At 41.2% G+C, this 22,857-nt stretch overlaps 1 protein-coding gene across 7 annotated transcripts in view; it reads left to right on the top strand.

Moving 5' to 3' along the window:
* LOC132393124 (rho GTPase-activating protein 6-like) overlaps positions 1 to 22,857 on the top strand; it is a 532,445-nt gene that overhangs the window by 457,577 nt on the left and 52,011 nt on the right. For all 7 annotated transcript variants that reach the window (XM_059967953.1, XM_059967955.1, XM_059967956.1 and 4 more), the window contains exons 4-6: positions 1,917 to 2,173; positions 16,710 to 16,905; positions 19,881 to 19,936. In XM_059967953.1, the coding sequence (XP_059823936.1) occupies positions 1,917 to 2,173; positions 16,710 to 16,905; positions 19,881 to 19,936 (509 nt within the window). The remainder of the gene's footprint in view (positions 1 to 1,916; positions 2,174 to 16,709; positions 16,906 to 19,880; positions 19,937 to 22,857) is intronic.

Genomic DNA, 22,857 nt, shown 5'->3' with positions numbered 1-22,857 from the left:
TCATATAGAGATTTTCTAAATTCCAGTGAGTTATTGTAATGACATTTTGATCAGCCTAGCTAACTTCGAAGTCTTCTTCAGGCAATGGTTTAAATTCCAATTTGGTAACATTTTATTTTTAAATTGTAATTTATATGGCAAGTGAACTGCCAATATTGTTTTAAACCATCGTATCACAGTAGGAATGTGCAAATACAGTTTATATATAATTGAGTGAAAATTTCTGAGACCCCATCTTCTTAAAAGAAGAATGGACAACAATGAAGAACACCTGAGCCAAAATATTTTTGGGCAAACTTATTGGCTCTGCTCAATCATGTTAAAAATAATATACAAGTATGAGGAATACAAGCACCAGTTTTTATTTTTTGCAGACTTTTTTAGGGTGGGGGAGATGGATCTGGGCATTACTGGGAATGCAAACCTTCACTGTCCATCTGTAACTGCCCTTGAACTGAGCGACATGCTTGGTGTTTTGGAGTACAGTGGTGAGTTATTTGCATTGCTAAAGTCATATCATGGCAAGAGCAGTTAATGATGAACTAGGTGGGGCCATCCAGATGAGTATTTATAACCATCTTTATTAGTCATGACTAATTTTCTTCATATTGTAGGAACTGAATTTAATATCCATGGTGGGGTATGATATTGGGTGTTTGTTAGTCCTTTTCTGAACCACTGTTCCAGTACTCAATCCAGTATTAAATGTTCACATGCTGTTTAGAAGTTTGATAACAAAGAATATCTGCCATTTTCATATCCATTCTCTAAGATGGGGATTTTGACAGTATGTTCAAATATTTCTCTCCTGTCACTTGGGGAGAGTGAATAATGGATTTCTTATGCACTAGAGTCGGTTTGGGTGCAGCAGATATTTTTAAAGTCTGTTAAGTTTTACTCCACAAGCGTTCCCAGCAATATTGAATTCTGTCTCCGCTATTTCCCAAAGTGAATCTGAAAATGAAAGTAACCTAACTATAATTAATGAAATACAGATCTGTGACAATAGTATTCATTTGTGTAACATATTAGTTGTTTGCAGAAAAATACTGGGAATTCTTTACGAGGAATTCCCTGTGGAGTTATCTTCAGGTGTTCTAAATGGAGGGGTTTTTGCATGTAACACTGTAATTATAATAAACTTCAAAGTGAACCCCATGAGTTCAAAGGGTGTCAGAAATAGAACCCAGAGAGAACTTTGTAAATAATAAAATGCAATCCTAGTCCAGAATTTTCAACTTTAAAAAATTGGGAAGTACTAATTTTAGCTTGTTGTGCACTTTGAATGGTAACTCTGGAAGCAAGAAAATGTTTCTCAGCCTCGTTGTTCTTTGCCCCAACCCCCACTCCCTCCACACATACAGCCAAACATAGGCCCCAGCACACATTTTGAATCCTAGCCCCAACAGCACCCTCTACGCTCTTCTGAACCCCCAGATTAATAAGAGAGTCAGGTGCCAAACCATCAGAATTTCCAATCAGTTGGATGCTGGAATATCAGATTTTTAACTGAATACTGAAACTACTGGAAACAGTTAGGCAACATCTGCAGAAAGAGAAACATTAATGCTGTTAAAAAGGATCTAGTGCTTTCCCAGTGTATATGATGAATAAACTCTTCATATGATGAAGTTTGTCATCAAAGCGTTACTTATAATCAATACCTGTACCCAGCTGGAAGCCCGAGAAGAGTTTATTCATTAATGCTGTTAACAAATTAATGTTTTTTCTCTCTCCACAGATGCTGCCTGTTCTGTTGAGTTTTTCTAGCTTATTGTTTTTATTATAAAGTAAAACGTATTGTTTGGTGTGAGTCACTTAGCATGATCTGTCTGTATTATAGTTCTCAAGTAATTTAGATAAATAGATTACTGTGACTCTTGTAATTACTGTCTCATTTATTTTTACATCATCAGAATTTGCACCTCATGCCTTTGCAATGCCATTGTCCCAAGTAATTGTCAATGATCGGGCCCAGAAACAAAAGCAGGATGCTCGGAGAGAGGAGCAAAAAGACCATTTGGATCTGGTGACATCGGTTTTGCCATTTGGGCCTAAAAAGCCCAACAAAGAACTCTCAAGCAGCAATTCATCTCTCAGTTCAACCTCGGAAACTCTGAATGAACCAACATCACCCAGTAGTCTCGAAGCTGCCCAGCGCGTGAGAAGACGGGTAAGTTTGATGCAATGTATCTTCCTCATGGATCAAAAGAATCTTCTCATTTTTCACAGAGCCTTGTGTATTGGTACTTCTATGGTATTAATTTGGTGTAAATTTTTATAAAATGTATAATCTAGTATCTAGTTCTTTAGTCCATAGTAACAGTGACAGTGGAGATAGAATTCCCTGCCTAACTTCAGATTCAGCAATCGGTGCTTCGTCCTGCAGGTCACAGCTCTTTCACTCTTTCAGGCAGTGAATTCTACAGGGCAAAGATAATCTTGCTCCTTCCCACTCCAGTCCCATTAACAGTTACTTGAAATCTTTTTCCCTTGGCTTCTAACCCACATCTTTCTCAATATATGTCAAAGTATGAAGTAAATTTATTATCAAAGTACATGTATGTCACCATATACAACCTCAAGATTCATTTTCTTGTGGGCAATAAACCCATAAATATAATGATAACCACAATAGAATCTCTGAAAGACCACACCCAACAGGGTGGACAACTAATGTGCAAAAGATGACAAACTGCAAATACAAGAAGAAAGAAAGAAAGAATAATAATAAATAAACAATAAATATTGATAACATGAGATGAAGAGTCCTTAAAAGTGAGCCCATAGGTGTGGGAACAGTTCTGTGATGGGCAAGTGAATTTGAGTGAAGTTACCCGCACTGGTTCAGGAGGCTGATGGTTGAGGGGTAATAACTGTTCTGGAATCTGGTGGTGTGATTACTGGGGCTCCTGTACCTTCTTCCTGATGGCAGCAGCATGTCTTGGGTGGTGGGCATCCCTGATGATGGATCATACTTTCTTGTAACAATGTTTTGTGTGCATGTGCTTAGTGGTGGGGAGGGTTCTACCCGTGATAGACTGGCCTGTATCTACTACTTTTTGTAGCATTGTGATGTAATGTACACATTACCTGTGATGTGTAAATATACTCACACCACTCATCTATAGAAGTTTATCAGAGTTTTAGGTATCATGCAAAATCCTCTCAGATTCCTAGGGAAGTAGAGGCACAATTGCTGGGCCCAGGACAGGACATCTGAAAGGATAACACCAAGGAATTTAAAGTTGCTGACCTTTTCCACTCTGATCCCTGATGAGGACGGGCTCGTGGACCTCTGATTTCCTCCTCCTGTAGTCAACAATCAGCTCCTTGGACTTGCTGACATTGAGTGAGAAACCATTGTTGTGGCACCACTCAGCCAGATGTTCAGTCTCCCTCCTAGATACTGACTCACTATCACCTTTGATTCGGGCTATGCCAGTGGTGTCATCGACAAACTTGAATATGGAATCTTAGTTGTATTTAGCCATGCAGCCATAGGTGTAAAGTGAGTAGAGCAGGGGGCTAAGCACACAGCCTTGTGGTGCATCTGTGCTGATGGAGATTGTGGAGGAGTTGTTGCCAATCCAAACTGAGTGGGGTCTGTTAATGAAGAAATTGAGGATCCAATTGTGCAGGAAGATATTGAGGCCAAGGTCTTGCTGCTTATTGATTAGTTTTGAGGGGATGATTTTATTGAATGCCGAGCTGTAGTCAGTAATGAGCATCCTGATGTATGTATCTTTGTTGTCCAGGTGTTCCAAGGTCGAGTGAAGAGCTAATGAGATGGCATCTGCTGTGGACTTGTTGTGTTGTAGAGTGTATCCAAGTCACCTCTCAGGCAGAAGTTGATACGTTTCCTAGTCAACCTCAAAAAATGCTTCATCACTGTGGATGCAAGTGCTATTGGGCAATAGTCATTGAGGCAGGTTGCCACATTCTTCTCAGGAACCGGTATAAGTGAAGTCTGCTTGAAGCAGGAGGGTATCTCAGATTGCTGACAGCACAGGAGTTTAGTACTTGGCCAGTGTCCCATCTGGGCTGGATGCTTTGCATTGGTTCGTCCTCCTGAAGGCTGCCCACACATTAGCCTAAGAGACTGAAATCTCAGGATCATTGGGGTCTGTGGGAGTTTGTGATGGTTCCTCCATGTTTTGATGGTGAAAGTGAGCATAGAAGGCATTAAGCTCAGCTGGAAGTGAAGCCTTGTTATCACCTGTCGCTTGATATAACTTTATAAGAGGTGATAACATTCAAGCCCTGCAACAGCTGTCAAGCATCCTTTGTTGATTCAAGTTTAGTTCAGAATTGCCTCATCATCCATGAGGCAATTCAGAGATGGTACCTGGACCTCTTGTAACTCGGTCACCAGAGTCTGATCAGACTCAGCAGATTGTAGATTTCATGGTTAATCCAGGACTTCTGGTTGGGGAAGACTGAATGATTCTGTGGGGACACATTCATCTACAGCTGTTTTTCTAAATGTTATGGCAACCAAGGTACATTCATCCACATCCACAAATGAGTCCTTAAACATGACCCAGTTCATTGATGCGAAGCAATCCTGTAAGTCGCTCTTGTGCCTCCCAGTTCTGCTTCTTTGTTGTCCTAATCTCTGGAGATTCGCTCTTTAGCCTCTGCCTGTATGCAGGTAGGAGAGAGACAACCACGGGATTAGATACCCTGACATTCAGTCTGGGCATGGAACAGCAGGCATTCCTTATCTTAGTATAACAGTGGTCTAGTGTGTTGGGACCTTTGGCGCTGCAGGTTATATGCTGAAGGTAGCTAGGCACAGATTTGTTCAATCAAGCTTGGTTGAAGTCCCCAGCTATGACTTGATACGTGCCGGGATGGATTGTTTCTTGTTTGGTATCTCAAGCGTGTGATTATAGTCAGCCGCTGGTGCTATGTAAACTCTGGTGAGGATTATGGATATAAACTCCTTGGTAAATAGAAAGGATGGCATTTGATCATTATGTGTTCAAGGTGAGGAGAACGTGAGTTCGACAAAACTGCCACATCGGAGCACCTGCAAAGGTTCATCGTGAAACACAAACTTCCACTTCTGCAGTGATGCAGCCAGTCAGGATGCTCTCATTTATGCCCCTGTAGAAAGTTCTTAGGATTTGGGGGCCCACACCAAACTTCCTCAGCTGTCTGAGGTGAAAGGGGTGCTGTTGTGCCTTTTTCACCAGACAGCTAATAAGTACATATCACGTAAGGTCCTCAGTAATGTGGATGCCGAGAAACTTGAAGCTGTTTACCCTCAACTCCAGATCCATTGATGTCAATAGGGGTTAGCTTGTCTCCATTCCTCCTGTAGTCCACAACCAGCTCCTTTGTTTTTGCAACATTGAGGGAGAGGTTGTTTTCTTGACACCACTGTGTCAGAGAGATGACTTCTTCCCTGTAGGCCACCTCATTATTGTTTGAGATAAGGCCAATCAATGTAGTGTCATCTGCAAATTTAATTAGCAGATTGGAGCTGTGGGTGGCGACACAGTCATGGGTAAACAGGGAGCAAAGGAGGGGACTCAGTACGCAGCCCTGAGGGGATCCTGTATTGAGAGTCAGAGGGGTGGAGGTGAGGAGCCCACTCTTAACACCTGCTGGTGATCTGACAGGAAGTCCAGGATCCATCTGCACAAGGCAGGGTGAAGGCTGAGGTTCTCTGAGCTCCTTGAGCCTGGATGGAACTATGGTGTTGAATGCTGAACTGGAGTCTAAGAAACAGCATTCTCACATCAGCATCCTTCTCCAGATGTGCAAAGACGATATGTAGAACAGTGACTATTGTGTCATCTGTTGACTAGTTGTGTCGGTAGGTGAATTGTAGGGGTCCTGTTTGGATGGTAGCAAGCTGCAGATGTAATCCTTGACCAGCCTCTCAAAGCATTTGCTTATTATTGAGGTGAGTGCAACTGAACTCCAGTTGTTCAGGTATGTTATCTTGGTCTTTTTTGGTACAGGGACAATGGTGGATAATTTGAAGCAGGAGGGCACTCTACACTGGGAGAGGGAGAGATTAAAAATGTCTGTAAACACACCTGCTAGTTGTGCTGCGCACATCCTAAGTATTAAGTACAATAATGATAAAATCGCAGACAAATCATTCTTTTTTCAAAGCAGTAGTTCTCTGCTACTGCCAATATCCTCATAATTCTCTGTAGACTCTGAAGTGTATCTTCCCTGTAAATGTGGTGACCATCATTCCACACACTACTCAAGATGTGGTCTTGATAGCATTGTAAACAATTTTACGCTAATCTCCCTGATCTTTTTTCCGTATCTTGGCTAGTAAACTAAAACACCCCATATGCCTTTCTAAACATCTGATGTGTCTGCCCTGCTATCAATGGATGTATGCTCCAACCTTATTCCATCATTCACTTCTCTTATTATCCTCATATTTGCAGATGTCCCTTGCCTTCTCACTAAATGTATTACCTCAAACTTCCCTTCAATAAATTCCATTTGCCTCTCTTCTACTCAAGAAATTAAATGATCTACGTCTTGTTGCAGTGTAATCTTTCCTCCTTGCTGTTAATTGCAGCTGCAGTTGCATTTCTTTCACATATTGTATTACTGTCTGCTTACATGTTTTAGTTAAACAGACTGCAGACATTCTACAATCTGGTCAAAGTGAATGCCCCAGGACATGAAATTTTGCATTTCATACAGAGCTTTTTTTTCTCAGGATGGCTTTTGTTAAGTAAGCGCGAAACAGTGTGATGGAGATCCCCTTTGAACTCACCCTGTTATTTTGATCATTTGTTTCCCCGGTATTCCTAGGTGGTCTCCTATCCAAGAACCAAGCAGGCCTGATTCTACTTAACTGAGACCTCACAGAGAGCAGAATGAGAACACAAGAGCACAGGAACTGGAACTGGCCATCTGGCCCGATACTCAGTGTGATCATAGCTGATCGAGTTCTCTTCTATTTTCGATATTCATTGCCCTCAATCCCCAAACCTTTCGAAAGTGTACCTCCCTCCACTTTAACTACTTCTAATGACCTAACCCCAGTATCCCTCTGGAGTTCAAAGCTCAAAGTAAATTTATTACCAAGATAATAATTTTTATTATCAGAATTACCTGCAGGTATTTAAAAGGAAAGAAGACTATCTGCAAATAGAAATAATACAGAGAACGTGAGTTGTGGAGAGTCCTTGAAAGTTGGTCTGTAGATTATTGGAGCAGCTCAAAGCGGTGGTGAATAATGTTCAAAGTAAATTTATTATCAAAGTACTTCTGTCATCATATACAACCTCAAGATTTGTTTTCTTTTTGGCGTGCTCATAAAATCCAGTAACCATAATAGAATCAATTGAAACCAACAGGGCAGACAACCAGTGTGCAAAACACAGTAAACCTTGCAAATATAGAAGAAAAGACAGTAATAAATAAATACTTAATAAATATCGAGAACATGAGATGAAGAGCCCTTGAAAGTGAGTCCGTGGGTTGTGGGAACAGTTCAGTGATGGGGCGAGTGAAGTTATCCCCTCTGGTTCAAGAGCCTGGTGCTTGAGGGGTAATAACTGTTTCTGAACCTGGTGGTGTGAGTCCTGAGGATCCTGTACCACTTTCCTGATGGCAGCAATGAGGAGAGAGCATGACCTGGGCGGTGGGGGTCTGCACAGTTTTGATGAGCCGGTGATAGTTGTAGGGAAATAGCTATTCCTGATTCTGCTGGTGTGGGACCCAAGCATTCTACACTTCCCACCCAATGGTATTCTCAAGAAGAGGGTATGACCTAGAAAGTGAGGGTTTTTGATGATAGATCCATACATCTTGATTTTGAATGAAGCTACGTCTCCTTGTTTGAGACAGTTCCACTAGTGCAAACATTGCTACATAGCTCAATCCAGGGGGTTGAGATTAGTAACTATCACTTGGCAAGGCAAAATCTGACAATGAAGTCAAAAATGTTTTTTTGGTTATGAATCAACACACTGCCAAACATAAAACTGATATTATATTGATGGCATAGCACAAATGGAATAGATTAAGAGTGCTGGTATGTTATTGAAGATGTATTATTCAGATGTAGATTCCTTTTGGATGTAAGATGTAAGACCTTTCTGTCCTTCACATTATCCCTAGATCCCGTGACATGCCACACAAATGGTTAGTGCTATAGCTAACTCTGTATGGGTTTCTTCATATCCACATTAATACTGTGATTGTTGTGTCTTTTCTGACCACTTCAGTAGGTATTCTCTCTAACAAGCCCCATGGTCACCTTCCACAAACTTTATATTTCCCAATCCCCAGATCAGAGAGCATTATCATTTCCACTATTGCTGTAATGCTGTTGTATTCTTCCTCCATTAGAGATGACTGTACATTCAAAGGGGTTGGTCAGATCCATGATATCTGATGTATATTTGAAGATGTATCTCAGTGATCAGTCACAATATTAGGAAATGGGTCAACAATACAGCTCAGCATTGGATATCAGCTGTATATGTGGGAGCTGCAAACAACTTTATTAAAGACATTTTTTCCACCCCAAAGATACCTGTTCTATTTCTGGGAATCTGCCTTTAAGTTGAGAACATTGGACAGTACAGCCAAGGAACGTGACCTTTGGCCCACAGTTAAACTAATTAAGCCAACAATTAAATGCCTAACCAAATTAATCCCTCCTAGCTACACAATGACCATATCCCTCCTTTCCTGGCATATAAATGTACCTATCCAAGAGCCAATTAAACACCTTTGTTGTGCTTTCATCCACTTTCAGATTCAGGGCACCCACCATTCTCTGTGTAAAGAAACTTGCCCCACACATTCCATTGAATTTACCCCTTCTCAGCTTAAGTGCATGCTTCCAGCATTAGACTTTTCAACTCTGGGGAAAAAGATACTGACTATATTCTCTATCAATAACTTTTCAAAATCTAATCAACTTGTATCAGGTCTCCGATTGAGAGAAACTATTTTCCAGTCTCTCCTCTAATCGAGGCAGCATGCTGGTAAGCCTCTTCTGCACCCTCTCCAAAGCCTCCGTATTCTTCCTTTAATGGGGTGACCAGAATTGAATGCAATATTCCATATCTGGCCCCACCAGAGTTTTGTAACTCTGCAACATAACTTCCTGACTGTTGAACTCAGTGCCTTGACTAATGAAGGCAAGCATGCCATTTGCCTTCTTTACCACCCTTTTGGGGAGCTATGGACTTAGACTCTGTGATCTCTCTGTATTTCAGCACTGTTAGGGTCTTGTAATTAACAGTGTAGGTTGATGCCATCAGCATGTGTGTCCAGTAGCACGGAGGCTACATAATGATGAGATTGGTGCCAAACCTCACATACTGAAGGCCAGAAGAGATCAGAAGTTTGACAAAGATGATAAAGAGTAAGGGAACACTACTCATTGCACCCTCATAGTGGGAAAATAGCTTTATTTTTGGTCTTTCAGAAAACCCAGCACAATTTTGTTTAGAGATAATGTTGATAATGACTAGTCACCTGATAATGTTCTGTGTTACACCACTGGCGTTTGGAGCAGCAATGAAGGTCCCTCGTTTCCGGCGGTGTTCAGGGCTTCCTTCATTATTTCAGTAGTTTCCTCTCAGTTCTTGCCTCCGTCAGCCTCTGGATGAAGATTCGGGAGTACCATCACACTCAGATGTTCTTCCTTTCTGTTTCTGTAACAATTTTGTTTTACCAGTCAGAGTTTTAGCCCTCCGAACCTGAGGACCAGTGGACCACTCTGAGTCTGACCTCTACCCTTTGTACTGTTTGGCATGAGTGACCCTACCAAGAGCCAAAACATAAAGCCTTGACCGCAGCCAGCATAGCTCTCTCTGTCATAGAGGCATACAAACTAACAAGCTACAACAAGATTGTGGTCCTCTTGGAGGGATAATGTTCTGTAAACTAAGCTTATACTCCTCACTATTAACATGATGATGATGATGATGGCATTCGTTAGTCTCGCGAGACCATGGATCTGTGCTTGAAAAGTCTGAGTGTCCTCTCTAGGGCGCAGGCCTGGGCAAGGTTGTATGGAGGACCAGCAGTTGCCCAAGCAGCAGGTCTCCCCTCTCCACGCCACCGATATTGTCCAAGGGAAGGGCTAGGGCCGATACAGCTTGGTATCATTGTCGTCGCAGGAGTTGCCAGAGTGAGGTTGAAGGCATCATCGGACTGCCTTAGGGACTCCAGCTCCGTATTTGTCCTCAAGGTTTACTCCCAAAGCCTTTCCCATAAGTGGGTATGTCCGCAAGGTAGTGGAGGTTTGAAATCTGAGGTTTCCCACTCCCCTCCCCAGGCTGATGAGCTCCATCTGCCTGAAGCACTGATTTTAAGGTGCCAGAACCTGCCTTCGCCCCTTCTCCTGTCAGTAGAAACAGTTCAGCTGGGCTTAGAGGCGAAGCCACACGAGTAGGCCAGGAGTTGGACTTGGTTGTCAGAGGCTATTTGAGGCGCACGCCATGAGGAGCACTTTTAGGTAGGGGGAGCTTGTCCCCACTACCACCCCTCGGCTTGACAAACTTGGAACCACTATTAACAACATCACCAATTTTCATGTCATCTGAAAACTCATCATCCCTTTGTCTACACTTAAATGGCTGGTCACCCATCGTTTTCCTGGCTTGGCAGATGTTGCTTGCATGGTGATGTGCTCACCAAACATTCTATCGACGGTGTCTTCAGAGTCATGGAACACTTTGTCATGAGTCCATCTGCAGCTCGACACAATTGCTGTATTTATCATTAGGGACATTGGAAGTGTTTCTCATTTTCCATGTTGCAGGGTAACATGACGTGGGGCTGAGTTGCTCCTGCTATGAATTATCTTTGGACTAAGTCTTTATTTACTCAGTTTGATTTAGCGTATTGATAATGCTATGGGTCATTCCTCACTACTGCTACTTGAAACCTCTACCTTTTACTTGTGAGTGAAAGCAGTAAGGAAAGGTGGAAAGACCTATACATCGCTCCTCATCAATCTGCCGCCTTCACTCTCATGCATTAGTTTCTGAATTGTCACTGTTGGCTACTGTAGACCACTCAACATTTCTAGGTGAAAACCTTTGTCTGTGAGAAGAATCTAATGGCCATTGAGTGGCTCGAGTATGAATGAATTCGCTTGGAATGTTCACACTGTGAAGAGTACCTGAAGATGGACTCATGTGGATGGAGACATAACGTAAAGATTTTTTACTCCTCTTATATGTGAAGGATGTAAGAAATAAAGTCAATACAATGCAAAACAAGCACTCTATTTCAAACCCTCAAATGGGAAGAGATTCCCAAACCGACAAAGAAAAACATACTTATTGTGCTTTAAGTTTATGTAAAGATATGCAGCTTGCTCCCTTACCTCTGTAAATCTCTGGTCCATTAGCTCAATGTGAAGATTGAATATTCAGGATTGAACTGAGAACCGTGAGTCCATGAATCAGATGCACATAAGGCCTTGTGTAAGTGGAAGGAACACATCGCTTCACAAACACCCACCCTCCCTTCCTGCCTGCCTTTACCCACTTGCCCCATCAATGGAAGAGTCTGTGGTTCGCACATTAGTTTCACCAATCACCTCAGAATTCACACAGAGTGGAATCAAGTCATCCTCAAAAATATACTTAACATCTTAAGCAATCCTTAATTGTCCTCTAAGTCCTTTTGAAGCCACTGTGATGATTTGATATAACTGAGGATCTTGATAGACCACTTCAGCAGGATGATAAAATTTAATCCTATCAGTATTGGACTGAAGTCACATATTAAACTGGGCAGTTGTTTCAGTCGTCCTTGCCTGAAGGCAAAAGTGAAGCTATCATTTTTAATGCCAATCACTATGGTCGTTATCACTGATTATAGGACCATATCAATTGTGCAATTGCAATGCAATTGTTTGATCCCCTTTTGGACTTGCAGTCACTGAGTGAATATCTGATGCTACTAAATCTAATTTCTAGAGGCATTTGCTCAGGCATAATTGCTTAACTGATTAGGGATTATAGGTTAGGTTGTGTCTGAAATGCCTACATTGAACTGAGTAAATCAATTTGATAGTCCCAATGTGTAAACAAAAATTTAAGAAATCATTATGCACAAATACTGAAAAAAGTGATCTTTAATTCAGCATTTTCCCTCAGGTAAGAAAATGACCAAATGCAAGTAGGAAGAGATTGAATAATTGTGATATAGAATAAAGTAGTCACTAAGATTTATGTAAAGCTGTTATAGATTGTCTGAGGAGCAATGAAACAGATGCAGAAACTTAGACATGCATTTTTGTGTACAACTTGTCCCCTCTTCACTATCAATGTGACTGAGTTATGACATCTGAAATGAAAGCTGTCTTGAGGTAGGTGTCGTGCATTGGAGGTTCCAGTATACTTTGGCACTGTAATGCAGTTTTCAAAGGTCTAACTTACTTTGTGGGATTATCCTCTAATTCTTTGACTTTAAAATCATTACAGCTGCTGGTGTACCTCATGTTGTTATAAATATACTCTTCCATTTACCGTATTTAGCTAGAAGCACCGGGGGGGGGGGGGGGAGGGGGGAAAGGGTACTTTGTTGATGAATTTCAGGATTGCAGTGGAGGATTGGGCTTAGAAACCAGAGCTGAGTCTCCAGTTTGTGTTTTAAAAAGTACATATCAAAGTTCCCTTACTGTTGGTTTTTTTACATTGAGATTTCCTTGCTTCTTCAACACGATATTGTCTGATAGTTTGAATTCCAATCTGTAATTTGCAGGCAAGAGTTAAAACCATTAGACCTAGCAGCAGAATTAGGACATTCAGCTCATCGAGTCCACTCTGCCATTTCATTATGGCTGATCCCTGATCCCACTCAACTCCATACACCTACCCTCTCACCATATCCCATGATAACCCAGCCAATCGGGAATCCTATCAACTTCCACTTTAAATATACCCACGGTCTTGGCCTCCGCTGCAGTCTGTGGCAGAGTATTCCACAGATTCACCACTCTTTGGCTAAAAAATTCCTCTTTACTTCTGTTCTAAAAGGTTACCCCTCAATTTTGAGGCTGTCCTCTAGTTTCAGATGCCCCCACCAGAGGGAACATTCTCTCCACACCTACCTTATCTAGTCCTTTCAACGTTTGGTAGGTTTCAATGAGATCCCCTTGCATTCCACTGAGTATAGGCCCAAAGTTGCCAAATGCTCCTTGTATGTTAATCCCTTCATTCCCAGAATCATCCTCATGGACTCTCTCCAAAGAAAATATATCCTTTCTGAGATAGGGGCCCAAAGCTGTTGATTCCCCAGTCTTTGGCTAAAAAATTCCTCCTTACTTCTGCAGCCTGACATGTGCCTTATAAAGATTCAGCATTATCTCCTTGTTTTTATATTCTATTTCCCTTGAAATAAAGGCCAATGTTACATTTGCCACCTTTACCACAGACTCAACCTGTGAATTAACCTTTTGGGAGGCTTGCACGAGGACTCCTAAATCCCTTTGTTCCTCTGATTTTGAATTTTCTCCCCATTTAGATAATAGTCTGCACTATTGTTACTTTTGCCAAGATGCATTATTGTACATTTCCCAACACTATTCCATCTGCCACTTACTTAACCCATTCTTCCAAGTAGTCAAAGTCCTGCTGCAATTGCATCGCTTCCTCAGCACCACCTACCTCTCCATCTTTCTTCATATCATCTACAAACTTTGCCACAAAGCCATCAATTCCACTATTGAAGAATCCTGCCGAAAGGTTTCCGCTCGAAACATTGACTGTACTCTTTCCCATGGATGCTGCCTGGCCTGCTGAGTTCCTTCAGCATTTTGTGAGTGTTGCTCAGATTTCCAGCATCTGCAGATTTTCTCTTGTTTGTGATTGAATTCCACTATCTAAATCATTGACAAACAATGTGGAAAGTAGTGGTCCCAATACTGACCCCTGAGGAACACCATGTTACTTCCTCGAAGAATTCTAACAGGTTTATCAGGCAAGATCTACCTTAACAGAAACCATACTGACTTTGACTTATTTTATTATTAGTCTCCAAATACCATATAACATATATAAACAAGTATAACATATAACATATAACAATCACAGCACGGAAACAGGCCATCTCGGCCCTCCTAGTCCGTGCCGAACTTTTAATCTCACCTAGTCCCACCTGCTCGCACTCAGCCCATAACCCTCCACTCCTTTCCTGTCCATATACCTATCCAATTTTACCTTAAATGACACAACTGAACTGGCCTCTAATACTTCAACAGGAAGCTCATTCCACACAGCTATCACTCTCTGAGTAAAGAAATACCCCCTTGTGTTTCCCTTAAACTTCTGCCCCCTAACTCTCAAATCATGTCCTCTCGTTTGAATCTCCCCTACTCTCAATGGAAAAAGCCTATTCACGTCAACTCTATCTATCCCTCTCAAAATTTTAAATACCTCGATCAAATCCTCCCTCAACCTTCTATGCTCCAATGAATAGAGACCTAACTTGTTCAACCTTTCTCTGTAACTTAAGTGCTGAAACCCAGGTAACATCCTAGTAAATTGTCTCTGCACTCTCTCTAATTTATTGATATCTTTCCTATAATTCGGTGACCAGAACTGCACACAATATTCTAAATTTGGCCTTACCAATGCCTTATACAATTTTAACATTACATTCCAACTTCTGTACTGAATGCTCTGATTTATAAAGGCCAGCGTTCCAAAAGCCTTCTTCACCACCCTATCTACATGAGACTCCACCTTCAGGGAACTATGCACTGTTATTCCTAGATCTCTCTGTTCCACTGCATTCCTCAATGCCCTACCATTTACCCTGTATGTTCTATTTGGATTATTCCTGCCAAAATGTAGAACCTCACACTTCTCAGCATTAAACTCCATCTGCCAACGTTCAGCCCATTCTTCTAACCGCCATAAATCTCCCTGCAAGCTTTGAAAACCCACCTCATTATCCACAACACCTCCTACCTTAGTATCATCGGCATACTTACTAATCCAATTTACCACCCCATCATCCAGATCATTTATGTATATTACAAACAACATTGGGCCCAAAACAGATCCCTGAGGCACCCCGCTAGTCACCGGCCTCCATCCCGATAAACAATTATCCACCATTACTCTCTGGCATCTCCCATCTAGCCACTGTTGAATCCATTTTATTACTCCAGCATTAATACCTAACGACTGAACCTTCTTAACTAACCTTCCATGTGGAACTTTGTCAAAGGCTTTGCTGAAGTCCATATAGACTACATCCACTGCCTTACCCTCGTCAACATTCCTTGTAACTTCTTCAAAAAATTCAATAAGGTTTGTCAAACATTACCTTACACGCACAAATCCATGCTGGCTACTCCTAATCAGATCCTATCTATCCAGATAATTATTAATACTATCTCTAAGAATACTTTCCATTAATTTACCCACCACTGATGTCAAACTGACAGGTCTATAATTGCTAGGCTTACTTCTAGAACCCTGAAACTTCATCCTTAATAATGGACTCCAACACTTTCCCAACCTCTGAGGTTAGGCTAACTGGCCTACAATTTCCTTTCTTTTGCATTCCTCCCTTATTAAAGAGTGGAGTGACATTTGCAAATTTCTAGTCCTTCGGGACCATGTCAGAATCAAGTGATTCTTGAAAGATCATGACCAATGCATCCAATATCTCTTTAGCAACCTCTCTCAGGACTCTGGATGTAGTCCATCTGGTCCAGGTGATGTATCTACCTTAAGACCTTTGAGTTTGCCTGGCATCTTTTCCTTTGTTATAGCAATGGCACTCACTCCTGCTCGGACTCTCATAGACCTCTGGCATACAGCTAGTGTTTTCACAGTAAAGACAGAAGCAAAGCACTTATTAAGTTCATCTGCTATTTCTTTGTCCCCCATTACTACCTCACCAGCATCACTTGCCAGTGGTCCAATATCAACTCTCACCTCCCTTTTATTCTTTATATGACTGAAAAACTTTTAGTATCCTGCTTTATATTATTGGCTAATTTACCCTCATATTTTATCCTTTCCCTTCTTATTAGCTTTTTTTGTTGCTGTTTGTTGGACTTTAAAAGCTTCCCAATCATCCAATTTTTCACTCACTTTTGCTACCTTATCTGCCCTTTCCTTGGATATTATACAGTCCTTAACTTCTCTTGTCAACCACGGTCACCTACCCCTGCCATTTGAGAACTTCTTCTGTGGGACATATCTATCCTGCGCCTTGTGAAATATTCCCAGAAACTTCAGCCCTCATCCCTGCCAGTATCTTCCTCCAATCCATCTGTGCAAGCTCCTCTCTCATCCCTCTGTAATTCCCTTTATTCCATTGTAATACTGATACATGTGACTTCTGCTTCTCCCTCTCAAATTGCAGTATGAATTCAATGTACGATAGTGTGATGTTGTGTAGGGATGATGTATGATAGGGATGTATAGATTTGTGAATGGAAGAAATGTATCCCAAAGTATCAGTGGCATAATGATAAAAACTAATAAATGGAACATTCATAAATCATGGAATGCCAGTACTCATTAGCTGCCCCCAAGGTATGAAGCTTGAATCCATTAACTGTTTCCACATCATTGACATTTTTAAAGCCAAATCTCAACGATTTTCAGATCTTACCACATTGTTAAGAAGTCTCAGTTGGAAACATTACTACATTTTGACATATTATTCTCTGTCCTAGGTCATTTTGGTGCTTGTCAGTACATGTTTATGTTTCTCTGCAGGGTGGAATGTCTGTGGATTCCATCACCGACCTTGATGATGATCATTCTCGACTGTTGGAAGCACTGCAACTTTCACTCCCTACTGAAGTGCCAAACAAGAAAGAAAAGCAGAGAGACAAGAAATTAAGCCTAAATCCTATTTATCGACAGGTTCCCAGATTAGTGGACAGTTGCTGCCAGCACCTAGAAAAGTATGGTAAATATTGCTCCAATTATTACTTATATTGTTCTGAGCTATTAAGTGGAACGTTGACTGAGTAGTTCCAAATGATTGGTTTTTGATTTGTTGAAAATTCATTAGTAAACTAAGATGGAGCTAAGGCTAGTATGGATTAGGGCCATCACAGCTGTCAGAATATCAGAATAAATTAATAAAGGTTCAAATTGGTCAAGCAGAAAGTCAGGATGTAATCAATGAAAGCTGGAGCTATCTAAATTGATTGTAGAACAGCTCAGTGGGGTGAATAGCAACAATTACTCCTTTATTAGAAGAGGCAAGTCTGCTAAGATTTTTTCAGCTACTTGGCAAGTAAATTACCCAGTTCAGTCCATCCTCTGAAGTCCTCACTATCCTAGGTGCCAGTTCACAGTGCATCACATTTAAAAGTAACACTGTCCTAAACAGGGCAGAGGCTTTGGCTCTGACTGGATTCTGTAAATCTTTATCACTGAAATAAGTGTTCCCTAATTATCCTTCCCAAAGCATACCTGACACCATGTATCTATCTAAGCAAGTGAAACATTTCATCTGTTTTCTATCCACAAAGCACAGGATTTATCGGTGTTGCCCGGCAGCCATTTCACAATCGTTGGTGGAATGAATCATTTGCAGTCTGGCTTAATTATGCTGACCTTCCAGTGATTTTCTGTAACTGCTCCACTGACCTCATCATTTTAACAAAGCTGTAAACATTGAATGCCAGAGTGATGGAAGCTGGACCTGGCTCCAGTGAACTAGTGGACCCATTTAGGGAAGAGGGGCTGTGACAAAAACCGGGCCTCTTTCCTCCTCCTTCCAATGCGTGAATCTGCCTTTGTCCAAGTCACCCCTGTGGGTGTTCCTCAGACACGACATCAAAGCTGTTAACTTCAGCTGCTTAATCAATCACCTTCCTTCCTTTGTATGGAGCAGGGTTATTTGCAGCCCAGGTTGGCACTCAAAGGCTTTGACAACATCTGGCAAATTCCTGGAAATCAGTGTGCTATTTTAGTGCCAAGTCATGGTCATTATCATAGGAAAGGTCAAACACCTTCTCTTGACACTCCACAATGCTACTATCACAGAGACTGTAGCCATCAATAACTTGCTAGTGATGGTCATGTCAACACCCATGGAACGTGTATTGATATGATGACTTAGTACAGGCTACAGCTATGGACAGGTGTTAAATACTATATCTTTTTATAAGGCTTGAGCCAGAAGTGTGATGGAATTGTTTCCATTTCCATGTATCTCTTCAGCTTCAAAAACACTGAAGACATTGATGTTGATAAGGAAGAACAATTTGCTTTATTAATACGAAGCACTGTGCTGAAAATCTAATATGTCCCATGATATAATCCATTAGTGCTAACCCATCTTATAAAATAAGATTTTAAAGATTAGCTTTATTTGTCACATGTACATTGAAACAGGCAGTGAGATTTGTCTTTTAATTTGACATAAATCAGCAGGAATAGTGCTGGGTAGCCCACAAGTGTCGCTATGCTTCTAGCGTCAACATAGTGTGCCGGCAATTCACTAACCCTAAACTTACATGTTTGGAACATGGGAGGAAGCTGGAACACCTGGAAGAAGCCCATGTGGTCCAGGAAGAAGATAAGAACTTCCTATAGACAGAGGGGCGAATCAACCCCAATAATGGACACACTCCCGTGCTGTCCTTACAATAAGTCTACAGGGTTCATGCAGCAACCTGATTAAATTTCTGCAAGAGTATTTTCAGTCCTGTCTGGAAAGGTCTCAACTCCTTGATTTTTTTTTCAGGACCCTGAAATATCACATCACTTCAGGAAAGCAGCAGTTGCAAGAGTAGATCTTATGTTCCGTATAATCAAGCAACTTTTGAGACTTTCTAAACTTAAAGCATTCTGCTCTCTAATATCTAAACATATTTAATCTAATTCAAATTCCACTGATTGATGTGTTTTCTAATCCCTCCCTTACCGCTTTGTGGGTATCTCAAGGGCAAGATGGCAGCTCACCACCACCTTCACAAGGGCAAATAGGGAGAGGGGGGCATTTAAATTCTGGCTTCATTTAAATGCTCAAATCAATTTCTCTGGTTTGTAACCATTTGTCCTACTGTATCCAATGGGCACCCTTCCATTTTAATCCTGTGAAGCCCCCATCCTTCGAATGAATAAAAAACTTTACCATTCTGATGAAGGGAGCACCATTTGTTAGACTGCCTCTTTATCTGTTAATAATTTTATCTTGGGATATATTAGGATGTGGTGCTGACCTTGGGTGTTGCCTGTCTAGAGTTTCCATGTTCTTCCCACCACCTGGTTTCTGCCAGGTATTCTTTTACACACCTCTGTCTAAAGATCTGTCGATTTGCAGATTAATTGGTTATAGTAAGTTACCCGTTAGTGTAGGTGAGTGCTAAAAGGACCAAAATGGTGTCAGTGAGCATATCTGATATAAAAAAGCAACACCTATAGAATGGTGGAGGAACTCGGCAGGTCCGGCAGCATCTATGGAAATGAATAGATAGTCGGCGTTTCGGGCTGAGGCCCTTCTTCAGGACTGAGAAGGAAGGGGGAAAATGCCAGGATAAAAAGGTGGGGGGGGGGGAAATGAGGCTAGCTTGATGGTGATAGATGAAGCCAGGTGGGTGGGAAAGGTCAAAGACTGGAGAAGAAAGAATAGGAGAAAGGGAAGGAAGAGGAGACAGAGGTGAAGTTATAGGTAGGTGAGGAGAATTAAAAGGTCAATGTGGGGAATATAGGAAAGGGGGGATTTTATTTACTGGAAGGAGAAATTAATATTCAGATATAAAGAAGTTGTCTGATAAGGGCTACAAGTAAAATGGAAACAAAGTGGAACCGATGGGGTTGTTCTAATGATAGCCTGGATGAACCTGATGAGCTCAATGGCTTTCTTCTGAACAAACCAAAATGTGTAAATCTTGATATACTCATGATTATTTCCTGATGTTGTTGCAGGTCTTCAAACAGTAGGAATATTCAGAGTTGGTAGCTCAAAGAAAAGAGTAAGACAGGTAAGATTCAACTGTTTGCCCTTGCAGGTGATTCAGAAGCATTCTGGAAGTAAATCAAGATTGATCCAACTTTCTATGCATATGATCACTGCCAACAAAAAAAAAATTGATTATGGCCTAAAAATCAGATTATGTTGTGCAGTGGTAAGGGGGGGATTATGTTGTGCATTGATTTTTGATCGAAGAGGGATTTTTTCCCCCAAAAGTGAAACACTTAAAATACCTTCTGCAATAAAAACACAAAATGCTGGCAGAACTCAGCAGGCCAGACAGCATCTATGGGAGGGGGTAGTGACAACATTTCGGGCCAAAGGGTCCTCATGAAGGGTTTCGGCCCAAAACATCGTCACTACCTCCTCCCATAGATGCTGTCTGGCCTGCTGAGTTCTGCCAGCATTTTGTGTTTTTATTTATTTCCAGCATCTGCAGATTCACTCGTGTTGCCTTTGAAAGACCTTCTGCAGTTTGTTTAAGGTAAATCCAGAAGTTGTATTGGCACTTTGCTTGCATGTCTTGTGTGATTCCTTTGCTGGATGTGGGGCATATTATGCCATTTCACTTGTAGAACTCTGCCACCAAGTTGAACCAGATTCTCCTGGATCTGCCTTCTGTTAGAGCACAATACTGGACTGAATTTCCCCATAACTCAGTCTCATATATACTTCTTATCCTCCAGACCTGGGCCACATCCAAGCAGCATACTTCTGTTGCTTTGGGTACAACTGAGATTTCAGAGGCAGTGAATGGCAATGCACTGTCGTTTCTGGGCATGCAATCCTGAAGCTTCTACTGACTGATTTATGTTCAGCCTGTGAAATAGGTGAATAATGCATTGATCTTTCAGTTTTGAAATACACATCCAAGTAATTCAAAGTTATCCCCGATTAAATATTGCTCAAATCAACTTAGCCAGTTTGTAGCCATTTGACCCACAATGGGCACCCATCCATTTTAATCCCATCTTCCAGCACTTGGCCCAGAGATTTCTTCAGTGTCCAAGTGGTTGTCCAGAACCTCTTAAATGTGTTGAGCAACTCTACTTCTACCACTTTGCTTGATCGCTTCAAGTAGTCAGCTCTTGCTGGATGAAGAAGTTCCCCTCCAGATTCCCTTTAAGTCTCTTTCCGCTTATCCAAAATCTACTGTACAGGATATCCCTTATTTTTTTTTCCTCTCCGATAAGAAGTCTGCCCTGTCGATACCCCTCCAATGTTGTATCCCAAATTCTTGTCCCCTTTTAGCCTACAGTGCTCCTGTGAAAACAAACCTAACCTTTCCATTCTCTCCTAATCGCTAAAGTGCTCCATCCTGTCAATGTCCTAATCACTGAAATGCTCCATCCCAGTCTGCATCCTCTCCAGCACTATCAGATCCTTCCTGATAAAGGGTCTTCGCCCGAACCCAGCACTTCATTCCTTTCCATAGACGCTGTGTGACCTGCTGAGTTCATCTAGCATTTTGTTGGTGTTACCCTGGATTTCCAGCATCTGCAGAGTTTCTTGTGTTTATCACATCCTTCCTCTGGTATAATGACCAGAACTGCATGCAGTGCTCAAGTGGAGGTCTAACCAATGTTTTATAAAGTTGGGCCATTATCTTTCATGCTTTTGCATTCAACGCCTGGACAAATAAAGACCAATAATCTCATACACCTTTGTAATCATATTACCTATGTGTGCTAAGATCTTTAAGAACCTTTGGACTTGCACTCCAAACTTGTCAATATTCCCTCAGAACTTACTTTTAATGCTGTACATCGTAGACTAGAGTTAGTTTTCTTAAAATACATTACCTCATGTTAATTAGGATTAAGCTCCATCTGCTATCTCTCAGCCCATTTTACCAACACATTAATATCATCCTAATACTACCCTGCACATTGTCAGCAACTCCACCAATCTTGGTATCATCTGCAAACTTACCTCCTACACCCACATTCAAGTCATTCATATACAGTATGTTACAAATAGCAAGGGTTCTAGCACTGATCCTGTGAAACAGCACTGGTCACAAGCATCCAATCACAAAAGCATCATTCTCTGTCTCCTGTTGCCCAGACACCTTTTGGACCAGTCCCTTATTTAGGATCTTTGTTGAAGGTTTTATTGAAGTCCACGTAAGCTACTTCTACTGCAATGCCCTTCTCAGTACACTCGTCATCTCCTCAGAAAATTCAGTAAGATTGGCTCTTGACAAAGCTGTGTTGACTACTGATTAATCCCTTCCTTTCCATGGTATTTGTTGCTGCCCCTCTGAATTTTTACCAACAATCTCTCTATTACAGATGTTAGGCTCATAGGTTTGCATTTAGTAAGGTTTTCCTGGCATTGAGTGTAGAGATTCATTTGCTGAAAGAAAATCTAAAACCTTAATATCATTTATGAGAGAATATCTGCCACTAAAACATATCAGAAGGATTTTTGTTTATTTTCTTCCTGTCTATTTTCTTCTTCATGCTTTGTCACAACAACAGTAAGTGTGTCCATGTAGCACTAAATAACGTGGCAAAAGAATTCTAAAAGAAATAGAAACCAGATCTCCAAAACATTTTTTGCCTTATTTTCTATTGCTATTCCAGCAAATTTGAAAGTAATAAATCATTTTTGAAGCCTGTGAGAAGCAAATGGAGAAATTGCAAATAAAATGTATGTATGGGTCTGGTTTCTTGTGTCCAGATGTTAATTTATATTATATTATCCATCATAATTGTACACAATTGGACCCACTGACTCAAAGGGATTAAGAAGGAGTATCTGAATGATACTGAGAATCCCAGGACTGTATTAAGGGCAGATGGAGCACTGCAGTTCACTAACTACTTGCCCATCTCATCACGGTCTGTGGTTCTGCATTGGTTTTGTCAGCCAACTCTGAACCCACAAAGCAAAGTGGAAACAAGTCATCCTTAACCCCAAGGGACC

This window comes from Hypanus sabinus, chromosome 4 (assembly GCF_030144855.1).
Source record: "Hypanus sabinus isolate sHypSab1 chromosome 4, sHypSab1.hap1, whole genome shotgun sequence".
NCBI classification, from domain to species: Eukaryota; Metazoa; Chordata; class Chondrichthyes; order Myliobatiformes; family Dasyatidae; genus Hypanus; species Hypanus sabinus.
The sequence above is the reverse complement of the archived record's forward strand: the minus strand, read 5'-3'. Positions and strand labels throughout refer to the sequence as shown.